The sequence below is a fragment of the Pelophylax lessonae genome, assembly GCF_965119305.1.
Source record: "Pelophylax lessonae genome assembly, chromosome: 3".
Lineage (NCBI taxonomy): Eukaryota > Metazoa > Chordata > Amphibia > Anura > Ranidae > Pelophylax > Pelophylax lessonae.
Genome location: NC_138770.1, coordinates 351985566 through 352004438, shown reverse-complemented (window position 1 = coordinate 352004438; position 18873 = coordinate 351985566). Strand labels below are relative to the sequence as shown.

The window sequence follows — 18873 nt, the reverse complement described above, 5'->3', positions numbered from 1 at the left end:
CTACATAAAAAAATAGAATCCCATAGAATATTCAAGTCTATAAAACGCTATTGTACAGGGAGCCCAACACCAGAATCTTTGCTGCTGGGATGTAGACAACATGGGAAGCTTCTGAGGAAGGGGGATATTTTATCTTAAGCTGACCATAGATGGTTTTCTCTGCCGGTTCAGCAGGGACTGGTAGAGATTCTAACTATGTATGGGCAGGTTGATTGTATCCAAGTTATCCATCGATCGATTTGGGTACATCCAGAATGTTGTATTTTTGGAATGTGCTTATTGCTAGCAGCTACAGCTGCTAGCAATAATCACTGTGTTCTCCTGGCAGGGATGGTTCCCCACCCAACCTGGGGGAACACGATAGCTCCACAGGAGGGATTCCCCCAATTAACACTGGTTGTGTTGAAGAAATCAAGCAATTTTCTTCCCTATCATCTATGGCTGGCTTTAGTGTACATAGAGAGTTATGGAGAGGGGCATTTAGACCATTACCAAACTTTCCTTAAATCATCACCCCTGTTGATCTTACACACAGAACTGTATAAAGTAATGAACGATTTAGTACAAAAAATATATATATTGCACTACATGTTATTTTTCTTTAAATGAATGCACTGGATATTTTCCAACTTTAGTATATAGGTAATGTAAAGGCACAAGTCAGTGAATTTAATCATTAACTTTCTGCATATAAAGTACGCATGATGGGGGTGTGGCAAGGAGCTTTCTTTTTACCTGCAGAATTGCAAAAATCAATATCCTTTTTTTTTGTTTTACAACTCTTGCACCAGTAAATATAAAATCTGTGTTTTTATGGGTTTCTATACTGTTCACATTGCTGTTTAGGCTTTTGAAATAGAGCTGTAAATAAGCTCTGACATATATCAATCTTCAAACTGTGAATACCACTTTTTACCTTTACGTAGCTATGATATTTCATGTAGTCTAGAAAAGCAGATGTATTTTCTAAGCATGGTTACATTCAAATAGATATGTGACCCTCCTGTCAGCCAGGGGCCAATCTGTCAGCTGTGACATTCGCTTGTAGTAACAGGCATTGTGCAGAGCACCTGCATTGCAGCAGTCACACAACAGTGCATTTTTATTGTTTCCAAAAGACCTCTGCAGATGGCGGTTCATCTACTCATAATGAAATCACTTTTTTCATTTACTCATCGAGAAAAAAACACTTATAAAAAAAAAAAAAAAAAACATTTTTTTCCTTAGACCTCATCTTTGCTGTACTATCCGTGGAACAAAGCCTACGTGAAATTTAAAGAACATTTTATTCCCACTTTTAAAAGAACATTGTGCTTTGTGATTCAAACTCTTTTCAGATGACATTTACACGGATGGAATAATAGAATAAAATATCTTCTAACCAGAGGTGCTCCCAGCTTCTTCAAAATCAATATTTCCAAGGTGCAGGACGCCAGCAACCACTCGGAAAAGATCAAGCTTCTCTGTGTCATCCAAGCCAATCTTTTTCATAGCTCCAACCATTCGATTGAAATCTCCATGATCATCTAAGAGGGGATCCTTTAGGGAGCCATGCTTGAGGTACTACAAAAAAGAAAACTTTGTTATTTTATGGATTAGACTGACAAGTGATATGCAGGTACATAAAAATCTACACAAAGTTCAAAAGAGGTTACAGCGAAGTAGAGTTAACATGCAGAAGTGAAAAGGAGATAAGTGAGACCATCACATACACACTAATAAACAGCCATTTTATAAACTAAGCTGTATACTAATGAGGATAACTAAGGTTTCCCATTCATGCCCTGTACCTGAGGTTTCTGCGATGACTAAGTATGCAGATTTTCCCTACCCTCCTGGCAAAAAGAGCTGTGTACAGAGTTCGAAGAATGAAGTCTAGCTAGAGCTTGTCAACTTTCTGCAGATCAGAATAAGAGGGCCACAGATAGTTTCATTATAAATTTAATTTGCTGCTTTACATAATACTCCTTCCGCTTTTATTTTACAGGAGGTTTTCCAGTTTATAAGGAAGTCCCCCGCCAGCTACTAAACCTTAAAGCAGTACTCAAAATGGGTCTTTCTCTTTTAAGCTTCATGGTCATGATAGGTCCTTCCCAGAGCCAGAATTAGACCTTGGGGTGGCTTCTTATACACCGAGTTGGTTTACATTCTCAGTCACAGTCAAATGCATGACGCAACGTCATTCTGAGGTCACACATGCCCAACCACACGCAGTCATAGTGCTCTATGTGTGGTTTCTTTGAGCCGTCAAAAACTCAGATGATGGCCGGCAAAATATTAATTTCCAAGATACATTTATTAAAAGAAATAAAGTTTTTTTATTATACATTTTATATTAAATATAATTTGTGTTATATTGTTTATATATTTTGTATAAAGGGGGCTACTTTTATCAGGGGAGCCCGGGACAATTGCCCCTTTTGCCTCCTTATATATCTGGCCTTTCCTTTTTAAGCTTAATGGTTAGTATGGGTCCTTCTCATTTAGGCTTATGCTAATGCCAGGAACTGGGATTTTAGATTTCATCTAGTGAAGTCTGGTGTTGTGATGTCATCATTCAGATACAAAATGTTCTATGAAAACATTACATCTTAATTGACTTCAGCAGCATAGGAGTAACACTATTACCTAAAAATGTAGCAGAAGGCTTCCCTCCTTATTGATTTATAGATGGACCTGGAAATCCCTTTTAAATATTCCTGACAACACTTGAACTTTGTAATGCAGGGACACTACTAAAATCTCTAATGATCAATACCTGCCAAAATGCTCGAAATGTGTGCCCTTATCTGCTATTACATGCTGCTTGTACAGCTTACAAACTAGGGAGCCATTTGTTCAAATGGCGTAGCAACTGGACAGCACGTTTAGTGATTTTAGTAGCATAAATAAATAACTAAAATTTGCCAGTGTGCTTCTCCCATTATAGCAACCAATAAATAGAAGTGCACTTAATGTGCTCCCACTGGCTTCTATCAGGGAATAAATATAGTTGCCATTGGTATCCAAACCCGATAAATTACAACCCAGTTCAAGTGCCTGAGCAGTGAATGCACTTCAGTGCAAACCGCAAGCAGACAGCCACGAGTATATACCTCGTTTCTTAATGAACCAAGGCGCTGAACATGGGATCAGCTCAGAAAATGGCTGTCATCATCATGTATTACTGACAGTTCTGTTTTATAGCGGATATTTGAAGCACAGCAATACAGAAAAGAATTGTTTTGTAATAAAGAGTAAGTCGTACAAGATAGATAAACAAAGATAAAAAGCACTAAATCAGCTAAATGCTTTGCTTTATGGGGATGCGGATGTTCCTGGAGTTAATCACATTCTAATTTATGTTCCATGTATATTTATATACTCATTCGCCCATAAAGCAAATATGCATGCAGAGCAGTTCATCTCTACTCCTAGGAGATCATTTAGGCATGCTGTATTAAGCAAGGCTCTCAGAAACACCAGAGTATAAACAAGCTCACGGAGAGTCAGAGAACTTCCTAAAAGCAGAAAACGACTTTCAGCAAATATGTCATGCATCTGAAAAGTCACCGCACGCTTCTCTACACATCATCAATACTAAGCTAAAAGTGATTGCAGGGTTCTAGAAATATACCTCATCTTCCTGATATATTATAGGAAAGGCAAGAAAAAAGCAATTTACAGAGTTAATTGCACTGTTTGCTATGGATACAGCAGTTTACACACAAATAGCAAACAGAGGTGATGAGACATCCAGGCAGCAGCAACTACAGGATTTGTGCCTCTCTTGCTGTATGCATTTATAATCATCTCAAGGCATTCTGGTTTTCTCTGATATTATGAAGACTCCAAGTGCAAGTTGCATTTAGATATAATATAGGCACACTATTTATCTCATACCTAACATTTATATCTGGAACCCTAAATCAATGTGGCCCTCAGTAGAAAAACAAAACAATTTAAATGTCAGATTTAAATGGTTCTCAAAGTAGCTTGCAAGCCTCACTAACATGTTCTGCGCATTTCATGCCCCCAGGAACCCCTGTCAATTAGTCTAAGTTTCACGTAGCTTGATATACCTGTGGAATTATGTGAAGGCTCACAAAGCATGAATTGCTAACAAGACCTGAGGACAGCTTTGAATATCTCGGTATCACAGAACAGCCTTAAGAGGGAAAAATACATTACAGGATCCTGTTGAAGGATGACGCCTGTCGTAATAAAAGGAATCGGTCAAGTAGATATGGACAAGTGTAGTAGAGCCAAATGAGACCCAGCAGAATCACTTTTACTTTAATCCATACTGCCATTGCTGAGTAATCATCTGTGATAAATTTGCGTTGTTATCCCAGTGTCACTGGAGCAGCCAGCCACCTAGAAGTTATAGCAATAGACACCAGGCTTGGACACTGCAGATAATTATTTAACATGGCCTCACCCAAAGTGATACTGTAACATTAAAGAGGACACTGTTTGTAACAGGTTTTCTCTAAGAAAGCCCTAGGCCCCTTTCACACTAGTGGACCGTTCAGATCCGCCTGTCAGTTTTTCAGGTGGATCTGAACTGAGGCCCCATGCATCTCTATGGGGCATCTGATGTCAGCGGAGACATGTTTACTGACATCCGATCCGGTCCGTCAAATCTGGACGGATGGAAACCCTATTTTCCATTCGTCCAGCGGATCGGATCGGATGAGAACGGACAGGCGGTCCGTTCTCATCCGATTCCCCCATAGAGAACAGCGGGGACCTGACAGCTCCGTCTCCGCCCACAGCACAGAGACAGAGCTGCCATCCGCCTGCTCAGCGGGGGATCTGCGGATCGATCCCCCGCTGAGAAAAACGGAGTCCGCCGACAGACTCTACAGTGTGAAAGGGGCCCTATACCTAAACAGAAGTACATCACTTGGTGGAATATGGCATCTATAGAATAAGTAAAAGAAGCAAACAGCAGCTTCACTCTCCAGTAAGTAACGCCCTAAGTTTAAAAGTAAAATAATATTTAGAGCAGTAACTGATCAAGAAATGGGCACAATAGTTTTACCATGCCTATGTTTCAAGGGAAATGATGGAACCTGGTAAACCATGCAACAAGAACAGGCATTAGAATTAGAAGGAGGCTGTCTCTGCACAATGAAGTCTGATTGTCTGCTGTGCCTTAAAGGCGATCTTAACCCAGTTTTTGAAGTTCCCTTAATTGTTAATATCTGCCCCTCCTATAACATAATTGGAAGGAATAAAATAATGTTTTGAACTCCAAATACCCTAAATGTTAGGTGTCCCCCTGTATTTCCTCTGTTGCTCCTCTAGGCGACTGACAATGCTTTAGTGTCCTGTTGACTCTTGAGATATCATTGTCACATATCCCAGGAGTCTCCAAGCAGTGAGACGGAGCAATAAGTCATCCAAAAGGGGGTGTGTCTGCATGGAAAGGAGATGGTTAGAAGAGTGAGGTGGCTTCCACAATGTACAGCCCAAGGTTCTGCTGCAGGGGGTAGGAGCAGTTTACTATGTGTACCACCTACAGGCAGGTGGTATGAGCACTATACTGTGTGTAGCAGCAGCAGCAGAAGCTGCTGGAGGGGACTTTATCAGCTGTGTACTGTGTGTAGCAGCAGTATTTACTGGGGGGGGGGGGGGGGTAAGCTGTATACTCTGTGTAATGGCAGCAGTTAATGGAGGGGATGCTATGAGCAATATACTGTGTGTAGTGGCAGCAGCTTCTGGGAAGGGGGGTTATGAGCTGTATACTCTGTGTAACGGCAGTGGCTACTAGAGGGGATGCATTGAGCAGTTCATTGTGTGTAGTGGCAGCAGCCTCTGGGGGGGTTATGGGGGGGGTTATGAGCTGTATACTCTGTGCAATGGCAGCGGCTACTGGAGGGGATGCTATGAGCAGTATACTGTGTGTAGCAGCGGTGGCTGCTGTGGGGGGGGGCATATGAACAGTATGCTGTATGTAGCAGTGGCTGGTGCGGGGTAGGAGCAGAGAGAGATAGTGTGTGAGTGTGTGTAGCTGTTCCAGGAAGAGAGTGCCTACTGGCTTCACCTGCCCTCACTACAAATGACCGCCATCACAGTATAGCGCAGCACTACATAAACAACTGTTAAACTAACCACAGAATATATTTCTGCACTACTAGTGTAAAGGTAAATAAAAGATATAGAGTGTGGACAAAAATAAAGTGATAAATAAGTTTATGATAAAATAAAGTGAACCGGTCACTGCAACGCCTATTGTGTTTTCACAATATAAATGCTAGCGTAAAATATAGGCAAAAAAGTAGCCTCTCTGTAAATCAACATAGCATACAAATGTGTTTACAAAATTATATGAATAAAGTGATAAAGTCCACAACCACAAACACACATGTGTTGAATATGCAACTTGAGAAGAGGGCCACTTTTTAACTCTATAAACTGTACAATGCCACATAATATGATGTGCTTTCTAAATATTGTAGGATAATCAGGACACTAATACCAATAACCTTGGCTCAATAAAACTCAACCAAACAGTTTTGTCAGGCAAGGTGACTATTTTCTCTTTTTTCTTGACTTTGTTTTATTTCACATGACACCAAATGAGAGATCTGTACAGTACCAGCCATAATAACCCATGTTCCTCACAAAGACTGGCATGTGCCATGTGCAAAAAAAAAAAATGATCTGGACTTCCCCAATAAACATAAGTGTAAGTAATGAAAGTACATGACAAGAACTATCACTAAAATAAGTAACCCACCTTCACTTGCAAAATATGAAGAGAAAGATTTAATGCTTTCTACCCCAACTGGTCATCATAGCAGATCTCCAATTTGCATAATTTATCCTCCTAAAGCTGGTCATACAATTTGATTGCACAATGCTTGCACAAGCTCCTTGAGATTTAACAAAACTTTGCAATCCCAAATCATATCCAATCAGACAGACCCTCTTACTACATTAGTTGTTGGTAGATCTAAAGAAGATTATACAATCCAATGGTATAAATTCAGTTGACCCCAAACTGTGGCCTGTGGGTCTTTACCTGTTTTTATCTTGCACTTAGGGCACCATTCCTCCCACTAATATAAGGCACTATTCCTCCAACTGATACCACCGAAGAGGCACCCTTCCTTCCACGGACACCAGCAGTGGAGCATAATTCCTCCCATTTCCATTATTCAACAATGGGGCACTATTGCTTCTACTGACACCAACAATGAGGCATAATGTCCCCCACTAATGATGGGGCACTATTCCTCAATTTGACACCAATGACAGAGCAGTATTTCTACTGACACCAAGAAAGGGGTACTATTTCTTCCACTAATACCAACTATGGGGTACTATTCCTTCCACTAATACCAACTATTGGGCACTAATCTTCCCACTAATATCAATGGTGGGACACTATTCCTTCTTCTACTGACCACAAGAGGTATGTATTTTTTATTTTTTTAACTCCACTGACCCCTCAAGCCTGAGGCATTGTTACTCTCAGACATGGGCATTTTCTACTCTGGCCACAGTCCCCATAATGTCTGAAGGATAATAAACTGGTCATCCGTTTAGAAGGTTTAGAGAGCCTTGTTATAGAGCATGGTTAACCTAAAAGCTGCTCAACACAGTCTTCCACGGTGCTTAGCCAACTGTCTCTTTCCCAATACATTCAGACATTTTATGGGTCGTTGGAGTGAAATGGAAGTTGCCAGTGCAAAGCTCTCCTTTTCAGCATGTTAGTTTACTAGTTGTTATTGTGGTGCTTTGACTTCAAAGCTGTCAGTCCTTGACCCGGTACTAAATTGTTTTTTCGCAAGTGCACAAATACGGCTACAATCACCTCAAACGCTTTTTCTGACACTCATTTACAGCACTGCTTCTTCTGGGCTTGGGAGTGAAACATACTTAATTCAGACCTAGCCATACATTTAGTATTTTCGATTGGAGGCCCGCTATAGCAGTTCCATACTTCTATTATGATAGAGTGATTTTAATTCTGATTCTGGATCAGTGTGATTTTGCAAATATTGTGTGCACTTCCTAAGAACTTGTATACACAGCTGTGAGAGAGGACACCGAAGCCAGGACTCATCACAGTATTCCCCATGACGGTTGGAAATGCAATACAGGCGGTCCCTGGGTTACAAACAAGAGAGGGTCTGTAGGTTTATTCTTAAGTCAAATTTGTTTGTAAGTCAGAACAGGTAAATTTTTTAGGTTTAGCTCCAGCCAAAAGAATACTTTTTAAGTTTTTTGGATAGCATAGGGAAGGGTTAACACCCCTGTACCATTTGTTATGCTCTCTGTACCCCTGTTTAGAAGATTTCACATCACTTTCTGTCCCTTTAACAACTGTATTTTGAAAATTTTGGGTTGTTGTGGAAACAAGGATTGGTGATAAAGCTTCAGTAGAGACACTTTTTTCCCATAAGAACTCTTCCAGGAGTGAATTTCCCTTCCTAGAGGTAGATTTCTCCTCACTTCCTGTTGTCTCTCTCCGTTTGTAAGTAGGAGTCGTTTGTAAGTCGGATGTTCGTAACCCGGGGACCACCTGTACTTCACTTTCTGACTGCCATGGATTTCTTTTATTGGATCCTTGACAAGGGTTTAAAAAGCTGATGCTGATGATATGAAGCAAGATGTTAATAAATGAAGGTCTAAATAGTGATGAGATCTTCTCCGAAGTACGACTCGTGATTTGGCTGCTAGTTTGGTTATGCTCTAGGTTCGACTGACATAAATAACAATCATTTAGAAAACATGTTATTTCTGTATACAAAGAAATGTTCCTCCAGTAGTATTTATTCTATTACAGTAATACAATATTATTTATTCTATTATTTATTTATTCTATTACATTCTTTTATTAATTCTTTTATAGTGCCATCAATTTTACGCAGCGCTTTACATATATATTGTACATTCACATCAGTCCTTGCCCTCAAGGAGCTTACAATCTTTGGTCCCTAATTCACATTTATACATTCACATACTGGGGTCAATTACCCTACCTGTATGTCTTTCGAGTTTACTTAACCAATGTCTAAAACGCCTTTTGCTTCATTAAAAAATGCTTGAGTCTGATTAGATGACCATCATGCCTACTAATTGCCTGTGAGTGCTAAACAGCATAAGCCAGTCACTTTCCCAGTGACAGCCTAGGCATTTAAAGCAGGTTAGATTTAATGAACATAAAACCTAATGGAGAGGAAATAATAAAATGGGCCAAGGACACACGCTATCTGCTGACAATTGCTGCACACATTAAAATAAAAAGGCTGGAAAAATATTTTCAGGTGGTATTAGCCAGCCGCCTGACACTGCAATAGCCATGAAAAGAGTGCAGTGTAATACATTCCCCTATGAAGTAATGCCTTAGTGATTAATTAAAACTAATCTGGACTCCAACATCCCCCCCCCCCTCCTTTATAGTCAAGCCGATTAACACCTATTCACTAGGTGCCCTGCAAAGGTATAGAGCAGTACGTGAAAAGCAGCTGCTACATCCATTTACAAGCCATGGCACCGGGATCAATCAATGAATCTGTGTCACTGAGCTTCACTGTCAGTATATTCAGGAGTAAAACACGGGCAATATCGGCACCAAAGGAAAGCCATGAATGTCAAGGACATACACAAGCTTGTCACTTCTTTTCCCTACAGGAGAGCAGCTCTTGCCTGCTACTTACAGATAAGAGACGTATCAGTCAGGGTCTTAAGTGAGGGAACCAGGTGTAAGGGAAAAAGCAAAGCATTAATTATGCTTGGTACACGACAAGTGCCGTACGCACACCAAGATGTCAACTTCTTAGAAACTGTAAACACATGCAAAGAGATCCTGCTGCTAACAAAGAACGGACTTCACAGTTCAATCAAAACCGCAGAATCCCAACAGTGATTCTTCTGAATGCAATAATTACATTGTAAGTCTTTCATATCAAGATCGAGGAATTTCATTTAGTGGAAATGCTGAAATGATATTCGGTTTCTAAACATAGACCAACAAGTTTCTAGATATCTGGCCATGCAGATAATTGAGCAATACCAAAATGGCTTCTTATGAAAAAAACCTATGTATAATATTAAGGCCCCGTTCACATCGGGGCGACGCTACTTCGCACCGCGACCTCCTCGGAGCGGCCGCCACGGACTTCATAACATTGAAGTCTATGGCGGTCGCCTCCTGGTCGCCCCAAAGAAGCTCCGGACCCTTCTTCTAAGTCGGAGCGACTTGTGTCGCTCCTATTAGAACGGGTCCGCGGCTTCCCTATGGGAGGCGACCTACGGCGACCTGTGAGGCGACCAGGTCGCCTCAGTGTGAACCGGGGCTAAACCATATAAAAGGCTATACATATGTAAACAAACAAACAATATAGATTGAGCAAATAAAAACCTCTACATGAAGCCTACAGTATACTTTTCAATATCAGCACCACTATACGACTTTTGCAGAATGATTGTTAATCAGAATACCACTTCATACACTCACCAGCCACTTTATTAGGTACACCTGTTCAATTGCTTGCTAATCAGCCAATCACATGGCAGCAATTCAGTGCATTTAGGGATCTAGACGCGGTGAAGATGATTTGCTGAAGTTTAAAACGAGCATCAGAGTGGGGAAGAAAGTGGATTTAAGTGACTTTGAACATGACATGGCAGTTAGCACCAGACAGGCTGGTCTGAGTATTTCAAAAACTGCTTATCTACTGGGATTTTCACACACAGCCATCTCTAGGTTTACAGAGAATGGTCCCAAAAAGAGAAAATATCCAGCGAGTGGTAGTTGTGTGGACGAAAATGCCTTGTTGATGTCAGAGGAAAATTGGCAGATTCGAAATGATAAAAAGGCAACAGTAACTCAACCACTCATTACAACCAAGGTATGCAGAATACTATCTCTGAATGCACAACACATAAAACCTTGAAGCAGATGGGTTACAGCAGCAGTTGCCATTTCTGTCAGCTAAGAAATGGGAACCGAGGGTACAATTCGCACAGACTAACCAAAATTGGACAATGGAAGATTGGAAAAATGTTGCTTGGTCTGATGAGTCTCGATTTCAGCTATGACATTCAGATAGTAGGGTCAGAATTTGGCATAAGCAACACGAAACCATGGATCCATCCTGCCTTGTATCAACAATACAGGCTGGTGGTGGTGTAATGGTGTAGAGGATATTTTCATGGCACACTTTGGGCCCCTTAATATTAATAGAGCATCGTGAAAACACCACAGCCTCCCTGAGTATTGTTGCTAACCATGTCCATCCCTTTATCACTACAGTGTACTCATCTTCTGATGGCTACCTCCAGCAGGATAATGCACCATGTCACAAAGCTCAGATCATCTCAAACTGGTTTCTTCAACAAGACGATGAGTTCACTGTACTCCAATAGCCTCCACAGTCACCAGATTTCAATCCAATAGAGCCCCTCTTGGATGTGGTGGAATGGGAGATTGGTATCATGGATCTGCAGCAACTGCGTGATGTTATCATGTCATGCTATAATTTTTACAGGACATGGGAATCTATGCTTTTCAGATCACATCTATACCTCGGAGAATGCGCATAAGTGGGAACTGGGGCCAAGGCCATGTTTACATGGGGGGCAGGGGGCAGTATAAATAGGAGTTATAAAAATGAAAAAAAGACAGTTGAGATGCGTTTTCACACCAGCCAAAGGGGGACTTTCTATTTTACTACCACACCGCACCACAAGCCAAGTACTTGACTTGTGGGGCGCCATATTTCAAAATAAATGTGTAACAGTTTACGGCAATATGGCCTCCTAAAAGCAACCAGGTGTATATACAGTCAGGTCCATAAATATTGGGACATCGACACAATTCTAATCTTTTTGGCTCTATACACCACAACAATGGATTTGAAATGAAACAAACAAGATTTGCTTTAACTGTAGACTTTCAGCTTTAATTTGAGGGTATTAACATCCAAATCAGGTGAACGGTGTACGAATTACAACAGTTTGTATATGTGCCTCCCACTTTTTAAGGGACCAAAAGTAATGGGACAATTGGCTGCTCAGCTGTTCCATGGCCAGGAGTGTGTTATTCCCTCATTATCCCATTTACAAGAAGCAGATAAAAGGTCCAGAGTTCATTTCAAGTGTGCTATTTGCCTTTGGAATCTGTTGCGGTCAACTCTCAATATGAGATCCAAAGAGCTGTCACTATCAGTGAAGCAAACCATCATTAGGCTGAAAAAACAAAACAAACCCATCAGAGAGATAGCAAAAACATTAGGTGTGGCAAAATCAACTGTTTGGAACATCCTTAAAAAGAAAGAACGCACCGGAGAGCTCAGCAACACCAAAACACCCGGAAGACCTTGGAAAACAACTGTGGCGGATGACCGAAGAATTCTTTCCCTGGTGAAGAAAACACACTTCACAACAGTTGGCCAGATCAAGAACACTCTCCAGGAGGTAGGTGTATGTGTGTCAAAGTCAACAATCAAGAGAAGGCTTCACCAGAGTGAATACAGAGGGTTCACCACAAAATGTAAACCATTGGTGAGCCTCAAAAACAGGAAGGCCAGGTTAGAGTTTTCCAAACAACATCTAAAAAAGCCTTCACAGTTCTGGAACAACATCCTATGGACAGATGAGACCAAGATCAACTTGTACCAGAGTGATGGGAAGAGAAGAGTATGGAGAAGGAAAGGAACTGCTCATGATCCAAAGCATACCACCTCATTAGTGAAGCATAGTGGTGGTAGTGTCATGGGGTGGGCATGTATGGCTGCCAATGGAACTGGTTCTCTTGTATTTATTGATGATGTGACTGTTGACAAAAGCAGCAGGATGAATTCTGAAGTGTTTTGGGCAATATTATCTGCTCATATTCAGCCAAATGCTTCAGAACTCATTGGACGGCGCTTCACAGTGCAGATGGACAATGACCCGAAGCATACTGCGAAAGCAACCAAATAGTTTTTTAAGGGAAAGAAGTGGAATGATATGCAATGGCCAAGTCAATCACCAGACCTGAATCTGATTGAGCATGCATTTCACTTGCTGAAGACAAAACTGAAGGGAAAATGCCCCAACAACAAGCAGGAACTGAGGACAGTTGCAGTAGAGGCCTGACAGAGCATCACCAGGGATGAAACCCAGCGCCTGGTGATGTCTATGCTTTCCAGACTTCAGGCTGTAGTTGACTGCAAAGGATTTGCAACCAAGTATTAAAAAGTGAAAGTTTGATTTATGATTGTTAATCTGTCCCATTACTTTTGGTCCCTTAAAAAGTGGGAGGCACATATACAAACTGTTGTAATTCCTACACTGTTCACCTGATGTGGATGTAAATACCCTCAAATTAAAGCTGAAAGTCTGCAGTTCAAGCACATCTTATTTGTTTCATTTCAAATCCATTGTGGTGGTGTATAGAGCCAAAAAGATTAGAATTGGGTCGATGTCCCAATATTTATGGACCTGACTGTATGTTGCCATGTACTAATATGGTTGCTTGTGGCGTGACAGTGGTTGCTATTTGGAGTTCCATTAGAGAGATTTACCCTCACTTCCTTTACAACTGGCTGGCTGTATGCACCACCTGCGGCTCCCAGTGAATTTTATTCTTGAGGATTTTGAGCTACTAAACATCCATGTACATGAAGCTGTTAAATTTCTGTCTGTGCTACTGTTGTAAAGTTCCCCTTACTTCCCCATGGATAGTAGTAAAAACCCACTCTATCAAAGGAGACAACCACTCACATAATTCGACAGTTTGGCCTCATCCAACCTTTTCTCATATACATTCCATTAGTAATGCAACAGGTGATTTCTATCCTTTTATACATTATCTTTTTTTTATACATTATCTTATTATTTCTATTATTTTTATTATTACGCAGGACTTGTATAGCACCAAACACTTTGCACAGCACATTCCAGTTACAACTGAATTCAAGACATGAGGGTTAATAGGGCCTTGCTTGTAAAAAGCTTACAATCTAAAGGCAAGGGATACATAAATAAGCAGGAGGTAATGAGTGCAGTAACAGGGAGAGGGCAGGACTAAGGGTAAAACATGTAAGCTGTAAAGGTGAAGAGGGGTACAGGAATGAGAGTACAGAAGACACTGTGAAAACTGTCAAGCTCTTTAGTAAGAATCGCTAATAGGGATTTTAGTAAGGTGTAAACACTATCCCGTGCCTCTAAAACATTGGTCTCTAATGTGAAGCATGGGCCCATGTTGGCTGAAGCAACACATCAATGACAGAAGATACCCAGAAATAGAAAACGACCAAATACAACATTGACTGGTAGATTTGTGGTTCCCATTTAACTAGATAAACTGCAGGATCCCTCTTAAAATGGCTGGCTCTGTCTGACTTCAAAATGTATAAGCCAAAGTCCCAGAACAAGTGTGCTGTAAATGAGTGTCAGAACTATTAATCACTATACCCATTTAGAGTCAGCCCCAGACAGCACTGAAGTTAAGGCATCAGAATGACAGCCAGGGAAATAGCATGCTCATAGAAGAGTTCAGTAATGGCAGCCGCCATTAATCTGCATTGTCCCTTTAAATCCAAGGTACAGAGAAGTAAGGTAGGCATGCACAGTGCAGTAAACCAGGATAAGGAATAACATTCAGCCTACAGTACTCAGGTCCATGAAAAAATGTGGAATGTTTGCTATGAGAACTGCATTTTTTCATTTCTTTTTTAAAAAGTGCCATTTTATAATGCATATTCAGTTTTGTTTCTTTGTTTTTTTTTCAGTTAAGAGTGTTTACTTTTAATATATAACTTTGTGAAAGAAATTCTAGTATATAAATCCCAAAGGCCTCTGCAAAAGTAGATGAGAAATGGACACAGGATGTTCATACATAATATGATATTGTTTTATGTAGGGTTAATTTTGCTTACCTCAGGGCTCTTGCGATTCTGTAAAATCTGTTTATCAGTCTCCTTGGAAGCAAAATACCTGGTACAGCCTCGATTCAAATACTACAAAAAAAAAGCCATGTAGAAGAAATTAAATGTGGTAATAGAAAAGGTAGATGCAAATACTGGACAGAATCAGACAGAATTTTAGTGGCTGGCATTTACTGAATGAGCCATATCATAAACATGCAAGTAAAATGAAGACATTGGCAGTTGTCATTTTTGACAAAATGATGTGTGATGCATTTTAAGGTCATTTGAGGGTCTGTTCAATAGCCCTAAAGGATACACACTGAACAGACATTAAACCAAGTATTGTTAACATAAGTAATTAATCAAAATGTCAAAGTAACATCATATATTTCAATAAAAATACATATTTTCTAATATTTTAGTACAAACTGTAGAAGCATTTTGCTTCTGGGCAGATGTATTAATAGATGTCATGGACTTTGCACACATCACCATGAATGTAACAATCATCAACATGCAGTCTTTTATAATCTATACAGCAATTGTGACATGTCTTTCATAGAAACACAATAGAGGCAGTCATAAGCTTGTCTTTTTTGGACATCTTATCAATTCACTACTATCTATTGGCAACAATGTGTTCACAGAGTCTTTCAGGCTTAATAAACCATGCACTGCATAGCTCAATAGCTCATAACAACCGAAACAAACATCTGTGCAGGTTTTCATTTATCCGGAACATGGCATAGCTAGTAGTAAAGTCCCAGCTGAACATGCTCTGTAATTTTAAAGACATTTCAATATTTGCCTAATTGTTTTCTCAGTTCAAATGAGTGTTGGGAACAAACCCTATATAAGCATACAAGTATAAATTCTAGGGGGTTTATCCCCAACATCTCTTGGGTGAGAACCAAAACATCTTCAACATAACCTATTGACCCAGTACCTAAAGTTTCCATACACCGCCCCAATATGACCTCCCTGTCACATCAGTGTGCTTAATAAACCACAAACTGCAAAGTTCAATAGCTCATAACAACCAAAACACACATCGGTGCAGGTTTTCATTCATTCAGCCGAGATTTGAACAGTCTATGGCTGGCCTTATCAAATGGTTTCCTCAGTTCAAATGAGTGTTGAGAAAAAACCTTATATAAGCATATGTGGGTATAAATTCTGGGGGTTTATCCCCAACATCTATTGGGTGAATACCAAAACATCTTCACCATTACTTAATGACTCGATAACTAAAGTTTCAACACATTGCCACAGTATGATCTCCCCGCCACATCATCTTATACCCAAATAGAATAATTAGATCTCATATGCAAACTTCTGGGTGTAAAGGCTGATGTAGAGAACTAAGTCTGGGCATGCATCATCCTTAGTGCCAGTGGCTTATTCACTACAACACATGCACAGCCCTCCTCCAAAGAGCTGAATGGATCATCCACTTCCCCATTTGGCAGGTAGTTCATTCTTCTCTATACCCCAGATCCATAGTGCAGACACAGAACGGCCCTCACACCTCTCAGCCAGGACAAGAAGCCTCCATCTTCCATTGGGGACACGGAGGAGAGACAGAGAAGATCCTCACACAGGAGGAAGAGAAGCCGAGAGTTGGGAGAGATTTCCCCCTTCATGTCCAGTCACCGTGCTGGGAAGAGTCAGAAGTCACCCAACCATAGAAGAGTTATCAGAGGGAACTTCACATCAACCTCCAGAACAGGACATCATCAGCCAGGTCTGGTACCAGTGGATATCAGGCTATAGGACAAGGATTGCTGTGGGGACTGGTGTGGATTCTCCAGGAGGTTTATTATATGCGCTAGACTGACCTCTGTAATGGGGGTCGGTCAATTCTGGTAAGAGGCTTGAACACTTGGGTGATTGCTGGTGGTGGCCTCTGGATTGACATCTTGATTGAAATTGAGCTAATACTGTTCCATTATTCCACCCCTGTTTGTGGACTATATATGAACTGCTCACTAAATATAAGCACTGCACCCATTGCTCTATTCTTCTCTATAGCATGTGTGTGTTAATCTGAAAGGGCTCATAATGGGACAACAGGGGTCATGAGAAAGCCAATTAAATGAAAATTTTAGTTAAAAGTGGAAACTTATCCTTTTCAGAGACTTAAACTTCTTAGATTCTGTTTGATCTACAACTGCCATGGTGTTACACATGTGATTAGTTATGAATCCAGCAATTTGATTTGACAGTTTGGGTGAGAGTACAAATAAATGTGACAGTTAGCATTCCCGGCATAGCAGGAATGTAACTGTTTTTTGAAACTGTAGAATCGATGCGTTTAGTTCCACTTTAAAAAAACTGCAAGTAGGCAGGCTATTTATTGCAGAAGAGACGTGCAATGTCAGTACACGGTTTTCAGTTTTGACTGGATAACTGTACAGAGTTGATCTCATAACCTCCCGTCTCAGTACCTCATTTACAAGAACTGGGGGAGCAGTCCTTATTGGGACAGAAAGGTGCAAAGACCAAACATTGTCAGAGGTACTAACCATTTCCCATGTTTTTTCCGGTGTCCCCATTGAAAAAAAAATTTCCATCACTTCCTGTACTAAAGGCAAAAATCTCCCTAAGATGGACTCAAACAGAAATAAAAACCAGACAAGTTCTAAACCCACCCGGCTAGGCATGTATTGGGCATGAAGTACACTACGGCGCTGAATAAACAGAAGAAACAACAACTTTTTCACACGATTCATTTATATCATAAGCTCTAAACCAAGTTCTTTAGAACAGAAGCAGGAAAAAGGGTTACTGTTCAACTAGCCATTTCCCATCTGTTCAAAGTACCAGTTGTCAGAGGCTAGTATAATCTTTAATATCCCTTTAGGCAACTACAATTAAAAACATATCTCACTCTGCATGTTTCAGTGGAAATGACAGTGTTCATGATAACGTAAAGTAACAAAATATGTGGAAAGAAGCAGGATGTTATAGCTGGCAGCACACCTAGCATACTCTAATTTAGGGCTTTAGCTGTGCACAGGGAAAACAGATTATTATTCTCCACCAGAGACATCGACGACACCAGAAACTTAAACATCTTACTTAGAAGCTTGGCTACAGTTTGTCTTCTAAAGTAATTGAAGTTTTAATAGACCTGACATTTCTGTTTGCAGTCTCCAGCCCACTGAGGGGCACCATCAGATAGGTTTCATTTCAATTTTAATCATTTCAGAGGGGTTTTTTTTCTCCATCAGAGCACTTGCTAAGAGTAATGTTCTCCAACTGAGACATCGGGCTTTCCAAGCCTACAAATGATGCAACCTGACTGCTCTCTGCAGCTGACTAATCAGCAGCGTCAGCCAGCAGCCTTCAGAATGTAAGGGTCATTTACTGGATCATTCACAATTGTCAGCCAAACATGTATATCTGATCTAAGTGATTACTGCTGTCTTCAGAGAGAAAAACAGATGTGCTACTGCCTGACAGGCCACATGCCAGCTCACTTAGAAATCTTCAATACAAGTCATAAATCAGATAAAACTGCAAAGAAGAAAAATGTGCCCCTAATGACTAAAGGTAGCTCCAGCCGCAGAGATAATCTGTCATCATACTATTCTAAACAAAAGGGGGATTTCATTTTAATCTCGTCTTTCATTCTGCTTTCTCCATGTGCCAAAAGTTAGATTTAGCAGTTCATAAAATGAACTAGGACCACAGTTTTAGATGTACTTGGGCCTATTCAAACCAGTGGGCAATGAGCTTTGTATAATGCACACCTGCTGGAATGCACTGTGTAGGGGAGGGTATAATGTATTGTACCATTTTTACTTTTTTATTTAACTCATCACAAAATTAAACTCATTCACGTGTCATTTAACTCATGTTCCAACACGTTGTAGCAAGTCACAAGCCATTGCAATGCAAAAAAAATGCAATCTAGCCGACTTCTTTCAGCACTGAAACAATAAACTAAAGTAATAGGGCACAAGGCAGATTTTCCTGTTTAAACATTGGGCAGTCATGTCAATTCCAGTCCAAT

General features: G+C 40.4%; 1 protein-coding gene across 5 annotated transcripts in view; it reads right to left on the bottom strand.

Moving 5' to 3' along the window:
* Positions 1 to 18873, bottom strand: part of MYO6 (myosin VI) — a 394715-nt gene that overhangs the window by 183143 nt on the left and 192699 nt on the right. For all 5 annotated transcript variants that reach the window (XM_082249660.1, XM_082249662.1, XM_082249661.1 and 2 more), the window contains exons 10-11: positions 14865 to 14945; positions 1383 to 1563 (exon numbers count right to left, since the gene is read on the bottom strand). In XM_082249660.1, the coding sequence (XP_082105786.1) occupies positions 1383 to 1563; positions 14865 to 14945 (262 nt within the window). The remainder of the gene's footprint in view (positions 1 to 1382; positions 1564 to 14864; positions 14946 to 18873) is intronic.